Here is a 24,504-nt window from a genome sequence, read left to right on the forward strand (position 1 = left end):
ATTGGTGGAATATTCTGATGTTTATGGAAGGATAGCTAACAAAGAGGCCATTGAAACTAGTTGGTATCAGATTGTTTTGTTGTTCTAGATATGTTTGGAATGAGAACTATGATCTTTGGAGTGCCTTAAAGGGCCCTTTTGAATATGGCGCATATGGAAGTAAAATCACTGTGACAACAAGCGATGAAAATATTACGTAAAATGCCGTCTTTGCTCAGTTTGTTTACAAGATGCTCTCTTTACCTGGATATGGAATTTCTATCTCAGAATTTCTTAATTCAATCAGCATGTTGAAACTTTTAAAGAATCTAAATGTATCTTCCACTGCACTCAAAGAGTTGACAGATGCAATTTGTACTTTATACAATTTTGCGGACTTTATTGCTGAGAGAATGTGAAGACTCGACTCAGGTGGTTGATTCAATTGGTAATCAGAAGCTCTAATTTAGTTGGATTTATCTCGTATTAAAATTGAAAAGATTCCTGGTACATTGTGTAGTTTGTACAATTTGCATACACTATTATTATGTCAATATTCTGAAGTTCTGATACTGCCAAACAAAGTATCAAATCTAAAACACTTGCGTTGTTTTGATATTGATGGCTGCATCACTTTGAAAAGGATGCCACCACATATATGTGACAAGAAAAGTTTGCAGACATTAACAACTTGTGTTGTGTATCGCAAGGCTTGAAAATGCTATTGATGTTGGAGATTCTGTGAAGGTAAAATTAAAAGAAAAAAAGTATATTTATTGTAACAGCTCAGCCCAGACCACCCGCATGCAGATATTATTCTCTTTGAGCCTGAGGAATCCTTTTACAACCCAGCCCTCAAGGGTTTAAAACGTGTCTCAGTGGTTAGGGGGAATCCTCTTCCAACCCCTATCTGCCAGTCCCACTGGCTAGGGCCTCTCAGGTCCAACGAAGATATTGTCCACTTTGGAAGCTAGGTGGTGAGCCCAATCCTATTCCGCACGGTTTTACTTTCCCTCATGGGAACGCATCTGCAAAGGAAAGGTATACACATGCTTATAAGCCATGCTTTGTTCCCCTTTCCAATCGATGTGGGACTTGATAATCCTTCCCCTTTAGGGCCCAGCGTCCTCGCTGGCACACCGATCCAGGTACTGGCTCTGATACCATCTGTAATAGCCCAGCTCAAATCACCCGCATGCAGATATTGTCCTCTTTGGGCCTAGGGAATCATCTTACAACCTAGCCCTCAAGGGTTTAAAACGCGTCTCAGTGGTTAGGGGGAATCCTCTTCCAACCCCTACCTGCCAGTCCCACTGGCCCGGGCCTCTCAGGCCCAACCAAGATATTGTCCACTTTGGAAGTTAGGTAGTGAGCCCAATCCTACCCCGCACAGTTTTACTTTCCCTCATGGAAACGCGTCTGCAATGGAAAGGTATCCACATGCTTATAAGCCATGTTTCGTTCCCCTTGCCAACCGATGTGGGATTTGACATATTATATAAGGTTGTCGTGGAATGGTAATGCTAGTGATTCACAAAAGGCAAAGGAAATAATTGAAGGACTCAAACCGCATACAAACGTCAAGAGATTAAACATTTCAGGGCACGGAGATACAAGGTTCCCAAATTGCTTAACGAATGGTTCGCTTTCTCATTTGTAAATTTGGAGCTATATGGTTGTACAAATTGTTATGATGTAACTCAGCTTGTAACAGTTCAATCCACCCGCATGAGATACTATCCGCTTTGGGCCCTGCCCACAAGGTTTTAAAAGGCTTTTCAAGGGAAAATTATCCACACCCTCTTATAAGACATGCTTCGTTCCCCTTTTCAACCGATGTGGGATCTCACAATCCACCCCCCTTGGGGCCCAGCGTCTTCGCTGGCACACCGATCCGGGTACTGGCTCTGATACCAACTGTAACAGTCCAGTCCACCGGTATGAGATATTGTCCGCTTTTTGCCCCACTTGCAGGGTTTTAAAAGACCTCTCGAGGGAAAGGTATCCACATCCTCTTATAAGGCATGCTTCGTTCCCCTTTCCAACGGATGTAGGATCTCACACAGTTTGGAAATCTACCTACTCTTAGAAACCTTTGTATTAACGAGTTTTACTGTGGAGAGAATAGGTAATGAATTCTATTCAAATGGTGGTTGTGTAAGGAAACTAATTAGATGTTTAGAAACTTTTAAGATTTTCAGGTATGCTAACAGTGCAAGGAGTGATTATCTGCTGCAGTTGTTGGACATCCATTGTTAAATCAGTGTAACCGAAGAAAGAATGGAAAACTGACCAAAGATTGCTCACATTTCTCGTGTATTTCTCGATTTTGATTGTATGTAATTTGCATATTGTGCAAGAGTTACTTCTCTGTTTTTTACAATTTCATTTGGAGTGTGCACTACTACTATTTTCTTTATTTTTTCAGAGTACATTTTGCCTTAGCCAGAGATATAGCATATAAAATGAAAAAAAAAAAAAAATGTCCTTATATGCATTGATTTTTCACAGCTAAATTTGCAAGCCTTTTCTAAAATGGACTTGCAAGTCTTTTTCGTTCTTCCTTTATATAACACATCCATGGTTTTCTTTTTCTCTTTTCTTTTTATTTTTTGATACTCATTGTTAAAAACTGAAATGGGCATTTGGTAGCATAACAATTGGTCTCTATGGTGGGGTTTTTCTCCACTTTCTTTCTCTTTTTTTCCTTCACTATTAATTTGGAAGTTTTCTTTTGCTAAAAGTGGAACTCCTAGAAACACAGGTTCATCGTAACAAATATTCAATAATGGAAATAGCTTCATTTTGATTTGCAGAACGAATGAAATGAATCCATATATACCATAGTCTCGATCATATTTTTTATTCGAATTGGACATAAGACCTCTTTTATTTATGATTTCAATACTATATTAAGTTATCACAGCCAGTAGATTATTGTTATATTTATAATATCTATGCAAAAGAGTTGTTCTATCTCTATAAACATAACTTTTTTTTAGATAATAACTTTTACTGATTGTATAATTCGTTGGTTAATTATAAAGCTTAATTGGAAAGAACAAAGAGAAGTTGAATGGGTGATTCAGCATTAATATCATAATTCAATGAGGAAGAAGTAAGAAGGGTGATAAGAATAGCCTTGTTGTGCGCTCAAAGTTCACCTTCCCTACGACCTACAATGTCACGGGTGATGGCAATGCTTTCCAGGAGATGTTCAAGTGACCAATGAGATTACAACACCTGCAGTTTCCTTGAGTTACAGTAAATTTGACTTTCTAATCAGCTCAATAAATGATACAGCAATAAAAGGAATTTTCACTTGCTTAGCTAGTTAAAGTGATGAGAATTGTTACACATTGGTTTAATTTAGTTTTATGTGTGTAATTACATATTTTAGAATGTATATGAACTTTACACACTTAGTATTATTTTCTTAAAGTTTGTGATGATCACTATGTAAATATTACACCAAGGAAAATTGCCTATTGATTTGCATATACGAAGAAAATTTCTTACTCTTTTGTCTTCCATCGGTTATATTTTTTAAGGTTTACATTTTGAAATGGTCTTAAATCAGTGAGACTCTATATAGCTAGCTATAGTTACTCATGGTTCATATATAGTTAACATTTTCCTGTGCTAAAAATAAAATTCCATTGGAAAACAGGTATTAATAAAATAAGTTCTATAGTGGAAGTGCTAAAACTAATCTGTCCTTAGTGCAAATTAAAGCAATTTCATTCATTATAATGCAAAACTGACTAAACGGGAAAAAAAGAAAAGAAAAAAAAGCAGATGTCTAATTATTATTAATTAATGAAAATAAACTATATATATATATATATATACAATTAAAAATAAAAATAACCCATAAACAAACAGCACAATTTATATGAAACAGTGGCTGAGACACATCAAAATGGTGGTTCATCATCGCCAACCTTTTTGAGGATAGGACCAAGAAAAATTCACAGCTTATCATGTCTTCATGGATCTAGCTTAGCCACAGTACTTACGCTTGGAGAAGTGGCAGTACTAGTACTCGATGGACTTGCTGAAAGCCCATTTATAAGTGGAAGTTGAAGCTATATATATAGATGGACTTGGATGTTAGTTTTTCAATAAATTAATGTTAGTCACCAACGATGTTCTAGTTATATACCCAAAAATAAAAATTTAAAAAAAAAAAAAAAAAGGAAGACGAAAACAACAACTCAAAACTGTTAGCAAAAGACATCTCAGCCAACTGTGCTTTTTTTTTTTTTTATATTTAAAATACAATGGATATTTAGTCATTTTGCTAACAACTAAAATGTACATTTTTTGGAAGCCTTAATTTTTGACTGTTGGATTAAACCAACAGCCAGATTAATTTGTAACATTTTAGTGCTTCAGCAGCCGCATACACCAAGTTCTACCGCTCTACCCCATCACATCTACGGCTTCTTCCCAAATCAACAATGTTCATTGATGGAAGATCAGAGCTTCTACAATTAAACCCACCCACCAATCATAGATCTCATTCACTCCCCATCAACAAGCTCTGTTCTCAAATTGCTTATGAAATAATTGTGGTCCGAATGACAAATTTAAGGTAATTCTTTTTTCTTGTTGCTCTGGATATGAGAAGGAAATCATGGTCACACAGCAAATATTTCATTTACAAAAACAAAAACAAAAAATAAAAATAAAAATAAAAAAACCAAAAAAAAAAAAAAGAAAAGAAAAGGACAATTTGGTGAACAGAGAGCCTAATCAAAAAACTTTTTCATATGGATAAGTTCCCTGTAAATTGCAGCAAAAGTAGGCACTTAGAACTTGTTTTTCCTTTTTTTTTTTTTTTTTTTTTGTTTTAATCAATAACATTATTCGAATTTAGGAGCTAACATATAAAAGAATATTTGTATAAGCATTGGCATTATGATATCTTTGTAGGAACTTTGATCCAAAGTTTGTTTATTCATAAAAGAAGATACATGAGGAAAGAAAAAATAAAATAAGAGGGGAAAAATAAAAAATAATTATCTAAGAGCTTAGGATAATTTAACACCATTATTAAAAGTTGTATACAATTTCGTAAATTGTGTGTGTATATAGAATCACCCTGGTCAGAAACATATGATTACCAGAAGGGGTTGGGCTTTCACTATGACCTCTCTAGGGCATCACGGGGAATTTAGCCCAATACCCACAAAAATATAGGGCTAATGATATTTACCCCTTCTTTGTCAAGTTTTTTTATCTACCCCTTGCTTCCTATTTTGCCCCTACTAAAACAAAAAATTACTTTACTTTTCCTTTTCTCATTCTTAAATCCAATAAGTCCGGGTCCCCGCACCTCTGCTTTCCTTTCTTTCTTCTTGCCTGAGAAAACCCACAAATAATCCCATTAAAAATCCTACTCGACCTCTTTTTTCCTTTCCCCCATGAAAATTCAAATTTACATCTTTTTGATTTTTTCTATGTGAATTCTTAGCTAATATTGCTGTATCGGTGGCCTTGATATGTAATTGGTGCTTTGTAGAGTAATTTGCAAGTTGCAAATTTATATGCTGGTACCGACAGTGTAGAGCTCAAAGGCCTGAAATAATTGCTGAATTGAATTATTTCTTAAGGCATTGTATCTACAAGTTGCAAGTGTATATTCTTTTCTCAAAGAAGCCGTTCCTGGCGTTTTTAGAATCCACCGGCTACTCTCAAGAAGATGTGCTCCTTCAGAAGCCCAAAGCTGGGGTATGTATAGCTTCAAATCATTCTTAATCAGAATGCTTAAATCACCCTTGAATCAGGCATTCTGATCTAGATTCAGATGTGGGTTAATATCAGTTACTGAGTAGTATAATGCTTGCAGCTCCTGAAGCCTACTTTCACAATTATATGTGATAAAGATTCAAAATGCTTCCTTTGATAAAGATTCAAAATACTTCCTTTTATTGATTCGTGGAACCCATAGTATCAAAGATACACTAACAGCAGCTAGTGGTGTAGTGGTACCTTTCCTCTCTTTTATTTTGCATGATGGTGGGATAAGCAATTTGGTTCTGGTTTTTGCATATTGTGGGATGGTTGTTGCTGCTCGTTGGATTGCTAAGCTCAACACTTCATCCTTGCTTAAGGCTCTCAATGACTATCCTGACTACAAAGTTAAGGTAAACAACATTTATTTTATCTAAGAAATAAGTTAATTTCTTATTCAATTGCATATGATATTGTTTCTCATTATGATACTATAGGAATGTTGTCTGAAATTTCACATGCTTGGGCTTGATTGGGTTGCCCCCTTTATAAAAGGTTACATGAGTGTAGAAAGATATATATATTGTCACTTAGCACACAATACTTGCTTTGTAATGCATTCATGTAAGGTTTTGTCTGAAAACTCATTGTTTTAAGGTTTTATGTCATATGTTCTAAGTTGTCACATAGAAAAATACATTTAGATGGCTGCATAAAAAGTTTCTATGGGCTATATGTAAATGAAACTAGTTCTGTATATTGACTTCCTTTAAATGTTCTAGGCTTCTAGGATCACTTAGTGTACAAAGGACACCAAATATTCTTGTACAAAAGAGAACAAATATCTGCTATAGATTTGTGAGGTGCATTTCAAAGGCCAAGGATATGGAGAATTTAATGACATTAGATCCATTACTATTATGGTCGATTATATTGTTCCAGCAGTTCTTCAACAACTTGGCATGCTGAAATACAGTTCAAAGCTTGCCAAATTGATTGTGGCTAATAATGAAATAGATTCAGGCAGTGAGGAGGAAGTTAAGCTATGGACTTGCTCCATATATGCTGTGGAGAGGATGAAGGAGTTGATCAGTAAAAAATCAGGGAAGCAGGTGTTGAGCAATTTAGTACTTGTATATTTCCTTTTGGTATTTCAATGATTTTCACTCTTTTTGTTTAGATCCATCTATGTCCTTCTATTTTTTTTCTTTTCCTTTTTCTTTTTTTACCCCAGTAGTATATATAATCTTTCTCTTTGTTTTCTCAGTGTTTTCCCTTTATTTTTATTTATTTATTTATTTATCTAGTTGTTTAAATCATGTGACTTTTGTATTCAGGTGCTTAGTGTGGAGTTAGACCTTTGGCTTTGGTCTTTTGGCATTCAATTTCCATCTCTGCAACACCACTGAACACTTTCAACATATTACTGAGCTCACCATATCCGATGGTGTCCTTCTTAATTTATGCTTCTAACTGTAAGATTATAGGAACTAGCATAGTAAGTTTTAGGGCGAAGTCATTAGAAAGATGTGTCTATAAATTCCTCGCATCTATTGTTCTGTTTGCATGGTTGTAGCTTTTCTTAATTTTGAGAAGTACTACTAATATTAGCCTTGAGTTGATGAACCAAAAACTTATTGTTTTAAAAATTGAACATTTGATATGTTGCTATTACCTATTTTGAGATATCTGTCACTTGTATTTTTCTTTTTGCTGTAAAAAAATTAGTGGCTTTATAATGTCGCAGTAGGTGTCATAGCTTTTCATGTTATTTTTAATTTATGTTTAACAACTCTATATGTACCTTGAATGATACGAACCTAGTACGACCTGCTCCTAAACCCGTATTATATTAGCCCGGATCTTAATTAAGTTCAAGTTCTAATGGAATTGACCTCAACCCCTAACCAACCTGTGGTTAGAAACCTTGGTATAATGTAGACGCCACAATAGGGGATGGAAAACCTATTGATAAGTCAAGCTAAAACAACCAATTCTCTAATGGTGTTTTAGGTGTTCTCAAATAACAAAGAGATAATTAATCTCACAAGTATTTTCTTAATCAAATCAAAGTTGTTTTCTTATTTGATAACTAAGCCTTTAAATAGGCTACAAAGCCACGAAATAAAACCTAGAACATAAAGAAAACCAGCCACCACACATAAAGAAACCTAGTTGGCTGAAACTATACTTCCTTTCCTAATCTAAGTTTGATTAATTAATTCCTTTATATTAAATTAGGAATTAATTAATTTACAATGGAAAGAATAAAATAAAAACCTTCCTAAAGTTATTTTTCCAGAAAATAAATAAATAAAAGCCAAAAAGTAATGGTAGTTTCCTAAAACAAAAAGTAAAAACAAATTAGGAAACTAAAAATGCTAGCCTTTTGATCAAGTTGACTTTGATCAATCTTTGACCTCTTTGAGCTTCAAATCAGCTTCTAGATGCTTTCTAGGATGCCAAATAAGCTGAATATGAAGTCCCACACGTTGCCCATGCTTGGAAAAATAAGAAAAGGCTAATACAGTAAAATACAGTAAAGCCAGCAAGCAATACAGCAAATTCGGCCAAATTGTTGATGCTGTCCGTACAAGCCCTTTTTGATTTCATTTGAGGCTGCTTTAACTTGATTCCATGACCTCTTAGGCATATGTATTGAACCCATAAAGCATTGGAACCATTTCATGCTTCTCGGACTCCAAAAATGTACCAAAACCGTCACCCCGGGTCCGTATCGGCTTCCACCATTTGGATGCTTAGAATAGGCTTTGTATCTTCAAGTATGGACAAGCTCTGTTGAGATTGATTACCCCCTGTATAAATACTCCCAGGTTTTCCTTAAATCTTTTAATTTGAGCTCTTGTGATTGGCCTAGTCTTCATCCGTGTCGAGTCAGCACCCCAGCGGGTTATTGGTTGAGAGGCCTCGGGCGGAATCACATCATTGAACCTCTAGATTATATTTCATTGTTTGCCCTTTAAAGATGACAAAATAGAATTGCTAAAACTTTTAAAACATCTTCAGCAGGTGTCTGTTTATAGGCTTTAGATTCACTAAACATTTGATATTATACAGAATTACATGTAGTAGCAACGAAATTAATTGTTTTTGTACGTGGATTGGATTAATATACATTAATTCAAATAACAAAGTAAAAAAAATAAAATAAATAAAAGCATTGGAAGAAGTGAAAAATGACAAATTAACTTCATTATCGATGGGCAATCGGTACTACCGATGGAAAAAGTCGGTAATCCAATTAATTATTTTACTACTTGATGGAAAATTTACCGATGGATCAACGGTAATTGTCAATTGTTAATTTTTTCAATTGAACTGACCACAATTCAATACAACCTTTGATAATGTGTATTTACACCAAGAACATGCTAAATGGAATTTTATTTCATTATAAAAATAAAGGTAAATACAGTTGACAAATTTTTTGACTCCCACAAGTCCCCTAATGTGTGTTTTGTGTAACAACATGCAAAATATACATTCATCAATGATTCTAACAGCAAAATCCCCATAAAATTTGGAAAAAGTTCTAAAATTGCCAAAAAAATTTGATTACCATCGGGCCTTCTGTAATTACCGATGAAACCTTCGGTAATTTTTCCAGCAAGGACAATTTGATTACCAATGGTTTTATCGATAATTACAGAAGGCCTGACGGTAATCAAATTTTTTTGGCAATTTTAGAACTTTTTCTAAACTTTATGGGGATTTTGCTGTTTAGGATCATTAATGAATGTATATTTTGCATGTTGTTGCACGAAACACACATAAGGGACTTGTGGAAGTCAAAACATTTATCAACTGTAATACCAAAGGCCCTTCGGTAATTACCGATGAAACCTTCGGTAATTTTTCCAACAAGGGCAATTTGATTACCGATGGTTTCATCGGTAATTACCGAAGGTCCTACGTTAATCAATTTTTTTTTTGGCAATTTTAGAACTTTTTCTAAACTTTATAGGGATTTTGCTGTTTAGGATCATTGATGAATGTATATTTTGCATGTTGTTGCACGAAACACACATTTGGGGACTTGTGGGAGTAAAAAAAATTGTCAACTATAATACGGAAGGCCCTTCGGTAATTACCGATGAACCTTCGGTAATTTTTCCAGCAAGGGCAATTTGATTACCGATGGTTTCATTGGTAATTATCGAAGGTCCTACGGTAATCAAATTTTTTTGGCAATTTTGGAACGTTTTCTGAACTTTATGGGGATTTTGCTGTTTAGGATAACTGATGAATGTATATTTTGCATGTTGTTGCACGAAACACACATTAGGGGACTTCTGGGAGTCAAAAAATTTGTCAACTGTAATTAGCGAAGAAAATTCGGTAATTACCGATGAAACTTTCGGTAATTTTTCCAGCAAAGGCAATTTGATTACTAATGGTTTCATTAGTAATTACCGAACGCCCTATGGTAATCAATTTTTTTTGGCAATTTTAGAACTTTTCCGAACTTTATAGGGATTTTGCTGTTTAGGATCATTTATGAAGGATGTTAATTTTTTTTATATAATGTAACTATGTAACTATGATAATCTTGGGGTCAATTGATGCATAATGGATGAGGAATATGTATATGTTTGTGTATGTATATGAAAATATGGATATATATATATATATATATATCTATGGACTAAAAAATAATTGCATAGTACAAGACAAAGTATATGCTTCATAAGAAAACGGCTAGTGGACCTGAATTCATCCACCATATTAACAAATAAAAGAATTTTTCAAAAGCCGTGAAAGTAACTCAATACCATTAGAAGCTTTGCCTTTGAAAAAAAGAAAAAAAAATGTCAAACTAGATGCTTAAAACAGCTTTCATGGAATGAAGTGGAAATTTATGGCTTTAATTCTCTTTTGTGAACAATAAATAGCCTTGTGGAAGACTTGACTCACAACCAATTCAATACTACCATTTCTCAACTGCATTGAACCACCAATGGTTGGCTTGCATATCTCTTCAACGGAAGAATCAATTCCACCCACCATGCATCCTTTAAAAGGTGCAACATGACTCATCCGCGTGAAAGTTCTATTCCATGGACACAAATCTTTTAAATTTCTCATTTCTTGACGTTGGCACATCACCATCTGCTGGAACTCAAGCAAGTTCACATGATCTACCTGAGCATTGACTTGTATTCTCCTCAGAGTTTGCTCAAGCTTCATCAGCACTTCCTGCTCTTGTAATAGTTGTGTCGTAGCAGCGACAAATCTTTTCATTTTCTTCACTTTCCTATCCATTTTCTTCAATCTATATTCCTAGCTAAACCATTCTGAATAGGATCATTACAAAATTGTTCAAGACGGTGATAAACAGGATTGGCACACGCCCTATGTATGCACAATCATACAAAGAAACCAAAAGATAGTACGTGTTACTATTTACATTTGGATGGAAATTTCAATTTTTAAATAAAGAGAAGCACTGAAATAAAAGTTAACATCACATTGATAGAACATATTCACTAAATGAATCAAAGAAACCAAGTTGGCCAGGAAGAGTTTCCAATAACCTACTAAACGGGTGGCTAATATTGATTTAGATTTCCCATTTTCAAAAGAAAAAGTCAAAGAGTAGTTTTAAATTCTCCAAGATTCTTCATATACTATCACCATTAGTGCAAGTACCTTAAACATTTTTTAGCACAAGAAGAATTACATGTATCATGCAATCAGATTAATCCAATCAAACAACCAATATCAACCAGGAAGACCAGATTGTTTATACCTTTATGTACCTTCCAAATTTAGTTCCTTGATCTTTTTTAATAGTGGAACAACAGGCTCCATGACAATATAGATAGCAACCTTTGTCGTATTACCATGAAAAGTTTTAGTCTCCATACTATAAAGGAATGATAAAATATTTGGATGTTTGACCTGAGAAGAACAAACGTGAATTTTTTATACTAGTAGGTATCGCAGAAAAATTCCTTTACAGAAGGCTAGTAACAGAAGGATAAAGTAGCTAGACAGGGAAACAAAACATGTATTAAAGCTTTAGAAAAATAGGCATACTATCAAACAAAATCTATGGACTCTGAAAAAACAACCATGTTGAGTTAATGCTTGATAAAACTAAAAATTTAAACATTTTGTTACAAAAATATTACACTTAAATTTAATCAGATTATTGGATTTCAAATTTCAAGGATGTAAGAATCTTTCATATCAATTCCCTCTTTGATTTTGATAGGTGTATGTGACAAGAAAATCCATAATGCATCAATCCGCTAATATCTAAATTCAAAAAAGTAGCAACCAAAATATTGAAAATTTCAAAGAGAAGAATATTTAAACCAATCCAAGAAACCAAAGAGAATAAGAACTTTCTCAAGAAAAATACTAACCACATCAAAGAGTAAAACAGATGAGAACTTATAGTTCTGAGGCGCTTTACACCATTACGACCAGCAGCTAAATGTCCATCTTGGGCATTACTTCCAGAAAGAGAAAATATACATACAACAGATCCATCATCCTAAAATACCAATTAAAAGTATATCAACATATCATGTATTTTATATATGATAAATTTTTCTTAGATTAGAGAAACTGAAGATTGAAATTCGTAATTGAAGTATAGGAAATAGCCAATAATAAGATCTTAGGAAGATCTGAGCATATAGACACATCCAAGACTTTAACAGAACAGGTTATGGAATATCTTCACTACTAAAATTTTCTCTTCATTTGTATAAGCAAAAGCATTATATAATTTCCGCCACACACACGCGAACCAATAAAACATATCAACAAACAGTTAAAATGCATATGATTTTGGCCCCAAATAATAAAACCCAAAAATAATAGCATTCTAAAAACAAGTTTAGTAATTAATAATTACTATATCCCATCTATAAGATCCATTAACTTAATATTTTCAATTGTAATAATCAACAAAATTTCCAGAACAGCTAGTAAAAACAAAAATAAAAGCAAACCCAAAAAATTGGACGGAACAAAAAGTAAAAGAAGATTTAAGGGGGCTGAATGATCATCGTCACCTGATGAGGTTATTGTTTTAGTTGTCTCAGTGAGTCAGTGAGAAGCATAGGAATGGGAAGAGTGGTGAGAAGAAGAAGAAGCAGAAGAGGAAGGAGGAGTTTGTTGTGACCTGCTCGCCGACTCCAAGGCCAAGACCGAGAAGGGCATGGCAGAGCTGATTGCTGAGCCTTGGATGCTTCCTACACTCGCTCCTCCTCCTGAAGAACTCCGATTGTCCCAAAACGCTTCGCTTCGCCATTCTCTCTCACTTCCTCTTCCTCTTCTTCTTTGTGCTCCGTTTAGGGGGAAAATGGCGTAACCTACACCTTCATTCTTCCTTTTCACATTTGAAAAGGGTAATGTGGGGATATTTGAAAATAGAAGGGTAAAACAAAAAAGGTTGGAAACGGATGGGTAGTTTTCATTAAAGCCTTTAAAACAAAGGTATTGGGGCAAATTCCCCGGGCATCACTTGTTTCGACGAAGGAGCTCAATATTAAGCCCAAAAAAGGGTCCTTCAAGTCCATTGCCTAAAGTGGGAGTCCCCGTAACCTAGAAAGGCCTCCACTTTTATCTTTGTTTTTTTTTTTTTTTTGGTTAACCCAAAAAAAAAAAAAAAAAAAGGCAAAACTGCTATTAATTTCTTGCTCGCTAGAAAATTAAGAAAAAAAAGTTTTGAAAATATAACAATTGCCCCTTTTTGCATTGAAAGAATAATAGTGACTGGTATCTATATGATTATGGAATTTTTTTTTGTTTTCTAATCGTATTACCTATGTTTGAAATTTGGATCCACCAAAACAATAAATTGAAATATCCTTGTATATTATCATTAAAAATAAGGATTTATATTTGTATATCTTCATTAAAAACAAGAACTTACGTTTTTATTATATTGTCTTTTTATGTATTTGGTAAGTTTTATTTTAAACAAAAAAATAAAAACTTCTTTCCACAACTCAAAGAAAAAACTATATAAAATTAGAATCTCTTATATGAAAAGTCATACATATAGATGCACACCGTTGGACACACCATACTACATATATAATATGGATATTTCTAATGTTACTCAAACACCATTAATCCCTACTACTCGAACCATATCATGCACTCATAACATAACATAGATAAAAATATTCCACCAAGTTATTTTCTTAATCAAGGTGCACCCCGTTTGACCCCCTATATATATATATATATATATTGAAAAACCAGGACAGTACATTTGAATGTGGGAAAAATTACAACTACTCTGCCCAAGAGTTAGGAACTCCTGCATATCATTCCATGCCATGTGGATTATTTTCCACGTCAGATTCGGCTACGGCTATTTCAATTTCCCCTTCTCTTTCAATTTCTCTATCGTCACCTTCTCTCCGAAACGCCACATCTGCGATCCCTTCTATTCTGCAAAAAAAAAAAAAAAAAAAATCGGTGTCGAAAACAAGATCTTCAATCTTTCAATAATGGCAAACTGGAACCATGGGTTCAATACATTCATTCAAAAAATGGCGAAATAGAATAACGAAATGAACCCCAAATGCATTTAAAAAAAAAAAATTGAAAATTAAAAATCTCTAATAATAAACTCGTTCTTTAGGTTTACCTGATTATAATATATATATATATATTTTTTTTTTTTGGGTAAAAATCAGTATCTGAGAGCCAACTGTGATAATGGAAAACAAATATAGGCAAAAAGTTGTTCATGAGAGTTGTTCATGAGAGATGGGAAACTTTTCAAGTACTGTGGAACACCATTCTGTTTTATTTTATTTTATTTTTATAGAAAACAGGAATGCCTTAAACTCTGAAAAAAAAGAAGAGAGATTTGACCGCCGGAGTACCTTAAACTGTTAAAGAAGAAATTAATTTGGCAACAATTCGTGGATCCTGCTGCATTGAACCACCAGAGTGCAGTCGACAATGTTCCTAACAAAGCCAAAGCCCCAGAGATGAGTGCCGGCATTTTGTACTTGTTCCTTTTCTTAGAATTATTATTGATTTTTCCTTGTGAGTCCGACTCCGATTCTGTGTGCAAATTATAATCTGGACTGGTTGATCTGCAAATATATACACATATTACATATACATATATATATATATATATATATTTTGGTCACGCAACAGCATTAAGCAAAAACAAAATAATAATTTCATATGTCTAGTAGATTTGGTCTTAAAGATATTGAAAGACAAAAGAGATGTAGAAATTCACTACACATATATTAACAGACCTATATGATTACCTAGTGGTTGAAGAGGAAGGACAAAAAATGATGACGAAATCTTGCTGCAAAGGGCATGAAAAGGTGCTGGTTTTGTCATTAGCGAAGCTGTTAGCCTTGGGACACGCTTGCTTGAAGAAGTCTGTATAGCGGTTATGGCTGCAATTGCAAGCAGCTGCAGTACTACAACAAAAGCTGGGCTCCGCAAAGGCCTGGCATGCACTCTTACACCCCAAGCTCTCATCGCTGTACCGAAGCTCCGGTGGGCACGAGCTGATCAAATTCACAGCACACCCAGCGGTCGTACAGTGATGTTCATCATCTACAACACGTCCCCTATCCACGGGAGCCACCATAAGGGGTAAATTATATCCGTTTTTGAAGCTGATCAAATTCACAGCACACCCAGCGGTCGTACAGTGATGTTCATCATCTACAACACGTCCCCTATCCACGGGAGCCACCATAAGGGGTAAATTATATCCGTTTTTGAAGCTTACCTCGTAATAGTCCATCCCATCTGTTGCGTTCAACGTGAACGACGCTATGCTGGTTGAGGCCGGCTTCAACAAGTCGCTTTTACTACCACATCCTACCTTGTAGGACCCACAGTCTCCGGTGAGACAATGGAAGGCGCCGGAGTCTTCGATGTTGCATTGAGTTCGGCCCCATAGGGAACCGGACCAGGAAGGCGGAACATACATGGTGTTGGACTGACCGGGCTGGAGGACGAAGCCACCTGTAGTTGTCGGAAGCAGCCACGGTGTGCCGTCGCTATTTGATTTTGCTACTGGCCAAACTGGATCATCGCACTGGTTCCTGATTATCAACTCTTTTGAATGAACAACATGATATAATATTAATGGTAACAATAAAACAGAGTTAATACTTAATATGTTCATGAATGTAGATTTGAAGTGGAAGGTGAAGATTTTGGCCCTGTAAAGTCTCTTATACCCATTAAAAGTGTGACCTTGACGCGTGAAACGATTACATTACATTGTGAAGTACTTGGGACTTTTTGGCTGATTTTTTTTTGGCTTATACCGATTTTGGCCCTGTGAATTGTGAAGTACTTGGGACCTTTTTGGCTGATGGGTATACCCAAGTACAACATTGGGACATTGGGACACCTGGCTGATTTTTTTTTGGCTTATACCGATTTTGGCCCTGTGAATTGTGAAGTACTTGGGACCTTTTTGGCTGATTTTTTTTTGGCTTATACCGATTTTGGCTGTACTTGGGACCTTTTTGGCTGATTTTTTTTTGGCTTATACCGATTTTGGCCCTGTGAATTGTAAAGTACTTGGGACCGATTTTGGCCCTGTGAATTGTGAAGTACTTGGGACCTTTTTGGCTGATTTTTTTTTGGCTTATACCGATTTTGGCCCTGTGAATTGTGAAGTACTTGGGACCTTTTTGGCTGATTTTTGGCTTATACCGATTTTGGCCTTGTGAAGTTTCACTTATACCCATTTATACCCAAGTACAACATTGGGACATTGGGACACCTCATTGAGGCCTTGTGAAGGGCTGATTTTTTTTTGGCTTATACCGATTTTGGCCTTGTGAAGTTTCACTTATACCCATTTATACCCAAGTACAACATTGGGACATTGGGACACCTCATTGAGGCCTTGTGAAGTTTCACTTATACCCATTTATACCCAAGTACAACATTGGGACACCTCATTGAGGCCTTGTGAAGTTTCACTTATACCCATTGATTCTGGCATCATTGAAGTGTGACCTTTTTGGGCCCTGTGAGGGCCTGTTTGTTTCACCGGATTGGACAGGATTGTGTCCCAATCCGGTGTTTGAAAGGAACAAACGAAGAAGCGGATAAGTTAGCCGCTACAGTAAAATAATCCCCCGAGAGGAGGATTAAGCTGACCCGTCCTTCCCCCTGGGTCAAATTTCTGTCCGGAGCTGATCGAAGGCGTTGCTGGTGTCTCTCGAGTGCCTCTGCCCAGATCAAGCGTGCCTCTGCCCAGATCAAGCTCTGAATATGTGAGTTTGCCTTCTTCTTTCTCTTCTCATTGTTTGTCTGCTTCTTCTTCTTCTTCATGTTTCAGTTTATTTTTTTTTTTATTAGATCTGCCCATATTCCTCTTTTTTGATCTGCCAGAAAAGACTTTTTCTTTTTCTTCTTCTCTGTTCTCGTTCTTCTTCTTCTTCATCTACATTGTTCTTCTTCTTCTTGGTTATTCATACTTCCATACACATTCGGGCCAAATCCTGGATATTGTGCATAAAAGCAACCCTCAAAGGCAAGGGACTATGCAAAGAAGGGAATCTTACTGTGCAGAAATTATAAGTGGTTGAAAATATTTGGAATTATTACATAGAGAAGATATAGAATTCTCCAGTCTGCCATTAACTATTAGTAGAGAAACGACTCTTGCTATTCTAGATATTTTCAACAGTACTGCTTGCTTGTTTGCTGGAGACATTTACTCCTATAGGCTTATGTTTGTGTAGTAACTTTATTCACAATACTAATTACTAACTGAGAGAGCACAAGTAGCTCAAAAGGAATAACAGATGACAATGTATATGGAGCTCATAGGCATTTGCACAGATTCAAGCTGCCACAACGCATAAATGCACACCTCATCTACATAAAATCAAACACTAGTGAAAAACATCCATACATGTCCAAGCTGATATGAAGAATCTATAAGGTAGAAATTCATAATACTCACTTCTTAAAAGGGGAACACTTTACACCGCCAAAAGAAAGCTTCAGAATTCTGCACTTCAATTCTCATTTTCTGTGTATAATGCTCCAAAGTATGTATCTGGTCATCCATTCTATCATTAGACATTGTATCTTCAGCTAGCCTTACTGCTGCCAGTTGAGACAATTGAAAGTTCTCTCCAGCACGTTGTAGCTTCCTTGCAATTTCTACCTCCCCAAGCATCACAAGGGAAAGCAACAGAGATTTTAGCTCAAGTTTTGCTCCATCTGTTGGAGACATACCCTTCAAATGCTCTACCAGAGCCATCTCCTCACCAGCACTAAAATGTCAATTAATAACTTCATCCATGAGATTCTGATGAAGGCATAACCAAGCAATTAGTAAAAAGGATGTAGAATCAAGAATTACAAAATTACCTTCCAGGACGAATTTTTCCTCTCTTCCTCTGACGTCTGGTATCTCTTGCCTTGCTAGTTGCACTTGAGCTGATAGAAGTAACACCACTACTCCTTGTTCTGTACATTAGATGAGGAAAAATTTGAAAGATACTTAATATCAAAAGAAAAAAGAAATGTATGAAACTCTAAGGGAAGAACCACACTGGAGACACTAGAGACATAAAATGAAAAGAACATGCGAAAAGAAACAAATATAACAAAATGTGAAGAATGTGATGGAAATTAAGGAGCCCAAACGATTTCTACAACACTTTGGATACATATTGACCCAAACATGTAATTATGCCAGAAATGTAAAGCAAAAGGTTAACATTTTATAGGTAGGGGGTATCCTACAGGTTCTTGCCAGCAATGAGTTAATCATCCTATCAATAATATTTTTCATTTCGAAAAATTTTCTTTTCAATAGAACAGAAAAATATAATTACATCTGTCCACCATGCGTGGAATGGAAATTCCCTAATTGAAGGGATCCCTAGCTTACAAAAGTTTGTTAACAGGATTAAATAACAGGGGACATAATAAGAATGAAAAATTAAGACTCTATATATATATATATATATATATATAGAGAGAGAGAGAGAGAGAGAGAGAATGGTCATAACAACTTATATATTTTATAATGAAAAAATAATAATAAAGTTATATGTTTTAAGTTATATGTTATGGGTTGAAAAAATATTCAATTGTCTTATGCATACCATTAAAATATATTCATTTTTAATTAATTGTTATTTATGGCATACTATGTTATAAGTTAATTTTAAGCTATTTCTAAAGTTATATATTAATATTATTCGTGGGTGTATACAACAAATTTTGTATATTTTGCATGTATGTATAAATATATAAATATATAAATATATAAATGTACAACTTTAATTAGATGTAATAATTTTTTTTTCATATAAATTTAATTTTTTATATTTTTATTTTTTTAAATTAAAAATATAATTACAAAATAGTCCTATCCAGTCTGATTCAGCACCAAATATGGTACAATTAGTCCATCATTTAGTCCGGAACTATACCAAACATAGTACTGCACTAATTATCCTGTCCGATCCTGTCCGATCCGAACCTATCCGGCGTACCAAACGCCCCCTGAAGTTTCACTTATACATTGAGACCGCCAGTGATTCTGCGACTCTTTCTTTTTGTTTTAAAACTTTCTTTTTTTTTTGCTCTTTCATATATTTAGTTGTTTGTAGAATCCTAAATTCATATTTATGTACAATACTAGAAAGTAATTTATGATCAATGTGGGATTTTAACTTGATAAATTTTGAATATTTGTAATCTTAAAAAAAAAAAAAAAACAAAAAAGAAAACTAATTAATCCCGGCTTCAACTCCAAAATTCTCCTTCATCTATATTAATTCCAATCTGGTTGATGGACGGGTATGATCGAGCTTCACCAACATCTACACATGTTAGAAATCCAAACACAAACAAGGAGGAGCAATTCTTTAAATAATAATAAATTATAATATTATTATTTTCGCATTTTTATCGCAAAGTCTTTTTTTTTTCTTATCCAAAGGCCACAAGAAAAGTAAAACTCGATTTAATTTTAAGGGTTATTTTTCTAAAAAATTTTGTTTTCACAAGTTATAATTTTTTTTGAACTGGGCATGTCGACAGTGGGAAAATCTAATCATAGAAGCAATAAATGGAGGGGATGAAGAGTGACAACGGCCTACATGGGAGTCAAGACAGCTGGGAAAATCGTAGACGTAGAAGCAACGAATAGAGGGGATGAAGCCAGTACAAAAGCAACAATACAAAAAGGAACAAAAACTAGTATAAAAAGAAATTTAAAATAGGAAAGTGGACATGCAAAAAAACTACGTTGACAATAACAAAATATTTGTTATGCAGCTGGGAATAATAACAAAATATTTGTTTTGGACTGAGTAAGGAATTGCATAATCACCTGAAAATGAAATGGTTCCATTTTGCTTATATAGCTGTTGAAATTACTATATATTTGCCCCTGTAGCTTATTTTAAGTGGATTATTGTTTGGTTTCTTTCGGACTGAGAGACTCAAAATAAGGGGACAATGGAGAAAAGAAGAGTCCGTCAATGTTAAGTCTTTTTAATTACATTAGTTGCTGAATTGCTAGCACATTTGGTGTTTAAACGGTTCAATTTCTAGTTAAGGAGAGAATAATCAATATTGCAGGACTAATGTAAATTGCAGTTTATGGTTGAACTAGACTTATTATTATTTTTATACATTGAGCCTTCATTTTTTTCTTATCATCCGTGTATTATGAGATTACGGATTCATCGATCCTTATGGCAGTGTAGAAACTTCCTAATAACAGCCAATAGTGATAGCTTTCTTTTGCCTTTTAACATTTTTGTTCATTGACTATTTTCCTCCAATATAATCTAGTCTGCTACGTGCTTATCTTTTGTCCCATTGTATTTACCTAAGGGAAAGCTGAAGCATGCTACATTGAGTCCGCAGCCTGGTGAGACAAAAGACATTAGCAGCTCGAAGGTTTGTAATTCTTCTCTTTCAATATCTCATGTTGTGATGGTTCAATTGTAAGAACTTGTGAAAAAATAATTTGAACTCCTTATGGTAAGGCCATAATCTTCAACTTTAAGATCCTATTTGATTTTATATTTCATTTGTTATTAACTACTATAGGAAATATTTTCGATTGGACATGGTAATCCTGAACATCACTAGCCTTTGTGTTTTATTTGAGTTTTTATTACTAATTGTCTAATGTAAGAAAAAACAATGATCGAGCTGTAACGAAGCATCCTTTTCACTCTATCCCTCTCCAATCATATATGCAAGGAGCTTTGGAATTTTGAGGTGACTCCTAAGATTCAACATTTTATGTGGAACATATTTCATTAGCTTACCAACAAGGATTAGTTTGGCTCGGAGACATTAAAGGAAGGGAGAAGAATTGCGCTGTTTGCAAGGTGGAAGAAGTAAATATTGGGAGACATGTTTTATGGGATGCAGCTGGACAAAAGCAGTGTGGTTGGCCTCTGCTTTTCAGTCTTCATGTTAGCCTTACCATGCATCAATCTTTTAGTCAATGGTTGCAAGATTTTGTTTTAACTCAGCTAAAGGATAAAATGCGTCAAACATGGGGTTACTCTGTTATATATGTTAGGCACATTTGGAAAGCTCAAAATAGGTGTTTGCATGAAGATATCCAACCAAACCCAATAATTGTTGTCCGTATTTCAACTGATGCTCATGAGGTGTTTGTGAGCAATAAGGGCAACCACACTGCTCTTAAGGACTCGAACCAATTCCATACATCAAGGCGCTCTGCTTCATCATAAAGATACCATGGTTTGGGACCTGAGAATGGCAACTACACTGTGAACCTCCAGTTTGCAGATGTAGCTTTTGAAGATTTTTTTTTAGTTTTTATTTTTTATTTGGTGAAAATGCCAACTCTATATTTTCTTTCTTTTATATTTGTATATATGTATATGCTTCCTCTTTCTTTTACTATGCATGTTCGTATGCTACTGCTTTACCAATCAAAATGAAAATATCATCAACTATCAGCTAAGAAAGTTTATGAATTGAACTAAAAAAAAAAAAAAAAACAAATAAACCAAATCCACTCCTCTAAATTTTAAGAAGAAAATTTTAACTCTTCCAATATTTTTACACAATTGAATAGAAAATTCACAAAAAAACTTAAATTTCAGACGCGGAGCAAGGAAAGATCATGAATTTGTTGTGGTTCTCCGACCACTTTAGAGAAGATATATGAGAAGAAAAATAAAAAGAATTCTATTATTCTCTTGAAATAGAATACAAAAATAAAAAACTTCTCTCGTAGAGGATTCTCACGTGGAACCTCTCTCTACACTGTCAAATTCTCTTTGGAATTGCTCATTGTTCTCTCAAGCTCTCTCTGGAACTTAAACACTCTCTCTCTCGGAGTTTACTCTCAATATTCCTCACTTGGGATGATATTGAGCTTGCTCTCTTGGCTTGGCTTGCATGCAATGGGATGGAGCCTATTTATAGGCTTACAAGGTCGGTTGCATGGCCACAATCTTCAACAGATTCTGACAGTAGCCCACAATTGTTGAGCAAGTTGGAGTTCGGTGTTAAATGCAGCAATGGCCATTGTCAAAGATGGTGGCTGAGCAATCTTCACACTGTCGGTGCAGTGGTGGTGCGGCTGGACTTCACAATTCTCCCCCTCCAGCCGCATTTAAACTGATGGTCATCTGCCATCCATTCCGGCTGTATCTCTGCATAGCTTCAGCTTCTCTTAAGCAACAACTTTTGTTAGCATATCTGCTGGATTCTCTTTTGGGTGGATCTTCATCAGTTTCAGCAACTGTTGATCTATTACTTCACGTATCCAATGATAGCGGATGTCAATGTGCTTTGTACGGGAATGATACATTGAGTTTTTACTCAAATCCATGGCACTTTGGTTATCACAATGTATCTTGTAGTCTTCTTGCTTGATGCCCAATTCTGTGAGAAAACGCTTTAACCACAACATTTCCTTACCCGCTTCCGCTGCGGTAATGTACTCTGCTTCAGTAGTGGATAAAGCAACACATTTCTGCAATCTTGACTGCCATGACACAGCTCCCCTCGCAAAAGTGTAGAGATAACCTGATGTAAACTTTCTATTATCAGGGTCTCCGGCCATATCTACATCTATATAGCCTTCTAAGATTGGATCACCTCCCTCGTAGCACAAGCACAGCTTCGATGTACCTTTAAGATACCTGAGAATCCATTTTACTGCTTCCTAGTGTTTCTTTCCAGGATTTGAAAGAAATTTGCTCACAACACCTACTGCGTGAGCAATGTCTGGTCTGGTACACACCATTGCATACATCAGACTTCCTACCGCTGAAGAATATGGTATTGAAGCCATCTCCTCTATCTCTTCTTTGGATGAGGGGCACAATCTCTTACTCAACTTGAAATTATTTGCAAGTGGAATGCTGACCGGTTTGGCTTTATCCATGTTGAATCTCTTTATCACCCGTTCAACATACTTCTCTTGAGATAGCCATAACCTTCTATTCTTCTTGTCTCGGATTATTTCTTCATTGCATCTTGTCCAACGATCAACATGTCGTCCACATATAGTAAAAGTGCAATGAAGTTTCCACCTGAAAATTTTTGAATATAAACACACTGGCCTGCTGCAGTCCTTTTATAGCCTTGACTCACCATAAACGAGTCAAACTTCTTGTACCATTGTCTTGGTGCTTGCTTGAGGCCATACAAGCTCTTCTTCAGCTTGCATACGAGGTTTTCTTTCCCTAAAACCTCAAATCCTTCTGGCTGCTCCATGTAGATTTCCTCATGTAAATCACCGTGAACAAAAATGCTGTCTTCACATCCATCTGTTCAAGCTCTAGGTTTAGACTTGCTACTAAACCAAAAATGACTCGAATTGAAGTCATTTTTACCACTGGTGAAAAAATCTCATCAAAGTTAATTCCTTTCTTCTGAAGAAATCCTTTGACCACCAATCGGGCTTTGTGTTTCACCACCTTTCCGCTGCCATCTTTCTTGAGCTTGAACACCCATTTATTCTTTAGTGCCTTCTTTCCTGTTGGAAGCTCAACCAACTCATAAGTATGATTTTTCTGCAAGGATTCCATCTCATCTTGCATTGCTTGCAGCCACTTTTCCTTCTCTTGATGAGAAACAGCTTCCTGGAAACTCTCTGGCTCCCCCTCTTCAGTAAGCAGAATATACTCAGATTCTAGAAATCTCTTTGATGGAATTCGGCCTCGCTCAGATCTCCGAACTTGTAAACCACTGGTTTCAGGAGATGTACCATCATCTGACCGCTGTGATGGCCCTGCAGCTGCTTGAGAGGATTGAGTCTCCCCCTGCTCAATATCCCCTTCTTCCTCCTGGTCTGCTTCTGGTATATCTTCATGCACCTCATTATCCTCTGTAGCTATTTGTGCTGATGCTGGATTAGGACAAAAATTCTTGGCACTAGAACTACAATTAGGAGACATTCTGGGCTTTTCAATGTCTTCCATTTTCTGGTTTTCATAGAATACTACATCCCTGCTTCTAATAACCTTCTTTGTTTTCGGATCCCATAACCTGTATCCGAATTCTTCATCTCCGTATCCTATAAAGATGCATGGAGTAGATCTTGCATCAAGCTTCTGTCTGAGCTCCTTGGATACATGTACATAACCTAAACAACCAAACACTCTTAAATGAGAGTAGGAGGGAATCTTACCCGACCACACTTTCTCCGGAATTTCAAAATTCAACGGTACTGACGGTAATCTGTTGATTAAATAGCAGGCGGCACGAACAGCTTCTCCCTAGAATGGCTTTGGCAGCTTAGCCATACTGGTCATA

General features: G+C 35.5%; 2 protein-coding genes and 2 long non-coding RNA genes across 9 annotated transcripts; 1 reads left to right on the top strand and 3 right to left on the bottom strand.

Annotated features, from left to right (window-relative positions):
- Window positions 1–5,447: 5,447 nt before the first annotated feature.
- LOC107415184 (uncharacterized) lies at window positions 5,448–7,406 on the top strand. 2 transcript variants are annotated; one of them, XR_009635710.1, is made up of 4 exons: window positions 5,448–5,715; window positions 5,834–6,131; window positions 6,501–6,830; window positions 7,056–7,406. It is a non-coding gene; the product is annotated as an uncharacterized LOC107415184 (long non-coding RNA). The 2 variants fall into 2 exon arrangements; XR_009635709.1 differs by lacking the exon at window positions 5,448–5,715 and having other exon boundaries at window positions 5,756–6,131.
- A 2,899-nt stretch (window positions 7,407–10,305) lies between these two features.
- LOC125420248 (uncharacterized) lies at window positions 10,306–13,164 on the bottom strand. Of its 2 annotated transcripts, XR_009635818.1 has the most exons (4): window positions 12,768–13,164; window positions 12,111–12,241; window positions 11,489–11,640; window positions 10,306–11,091 (listed from the first exon to the last, which is right to left on the bottom strand). It is a non-coding gene; the product is annotated as an uncharacterized LOC125420248 (long non-coding RNA). The 2 variants fall into 2 exon arrangements; XR_009635819.1 differs by lacking the exon at window positions 10,306–11,091 and having other exon boundaries at window positions 11,105–11,640.
- Window positions 13,165–13,909: 745 nt separating this feature from the next.
- On the bottom strand, window positions 13,910–15,903 carry LOC125422577 (thaumatin-like protein 1). Its single transcript, XM_060814793.1, has 3 exons — window positions 15,000–15,903; window positions 14,598–14,813; window positions 13,910–14,157 (listed from the first exon to the last, which is right to left on the bottom strand). The coding sequence occupies exons 1-3, from the start codon at window positions 15,878–15,880 to the stop codon at window positions 14,031–14,033; spliced, it is 1,224 nt and encodes a 407-aa protein (XP_060670776.1). The 5' UTR covers window positions 15,881–15,903; the 3' UTR covers window positions 13,910–14,030.
- An 847-nt stretch (window positions 15,904–16,750) lies between these two features.
- LOC107429507 (elongator complex protein 1) lies at window positions 16,751–18,628 on the bottom strand. 4 transcript variants are annotated; one of them, XR_009635730.1, is made up of 4 exons: window positions 18,567–18,585; window positions 18,097–18,195; window positions 17,684–17,999; window positions 17,245–17,595 (listed from the first exon to the last, which is right to left on the bottom strand). XR_009635730.1 is itself a non-coding variant. In XM_048470330.2 (2 exons), exons 1-2 carry the CDS (start codon window positions 18,201–18,203, stop codon window positions 17,687–17,689), a joined length of 420 nt encoding a protein of 139 aa, XP_048326287.2. In that variant the 5' UTR covers window positions 18,204–18,628; the 3' UTR covers window positions 17,243–17,686. The 4 variants fall into 4 exon arrangements, 1 of the variants encoding a protein (XP_048326287.2); XR_009635731.1 differs by lacking the exon at window positions 17,245–17,595 and adding an exon at window positions 16,751–17,216 and having other exon boundaries at window positions 18,097–18,624; XR_007239726.2 differs by having other exon boundaries at window positions 17,246–17,595; window positions 18,097–18,623.
- Between the last annotated feature and the right edge of the window lie 5,876 nt (window positions 18,629–24,504).

The sequence above is a fragment of the Ziziphus jujuba genome, chromosome 2, assembly GCF_031755915.1.
Source record: "Ziziphus jujuba cultivar Dongzao chromosome 2, ASM3175591v1".
NCBI classification, from domain to species: domain Eukaryota; kingdom Viridiplantae; phylum Streptophyta; class Magnoliopsida; order Rosales; family Rhamnaceae; genus Ziziphus; species Ziziphus jujuba.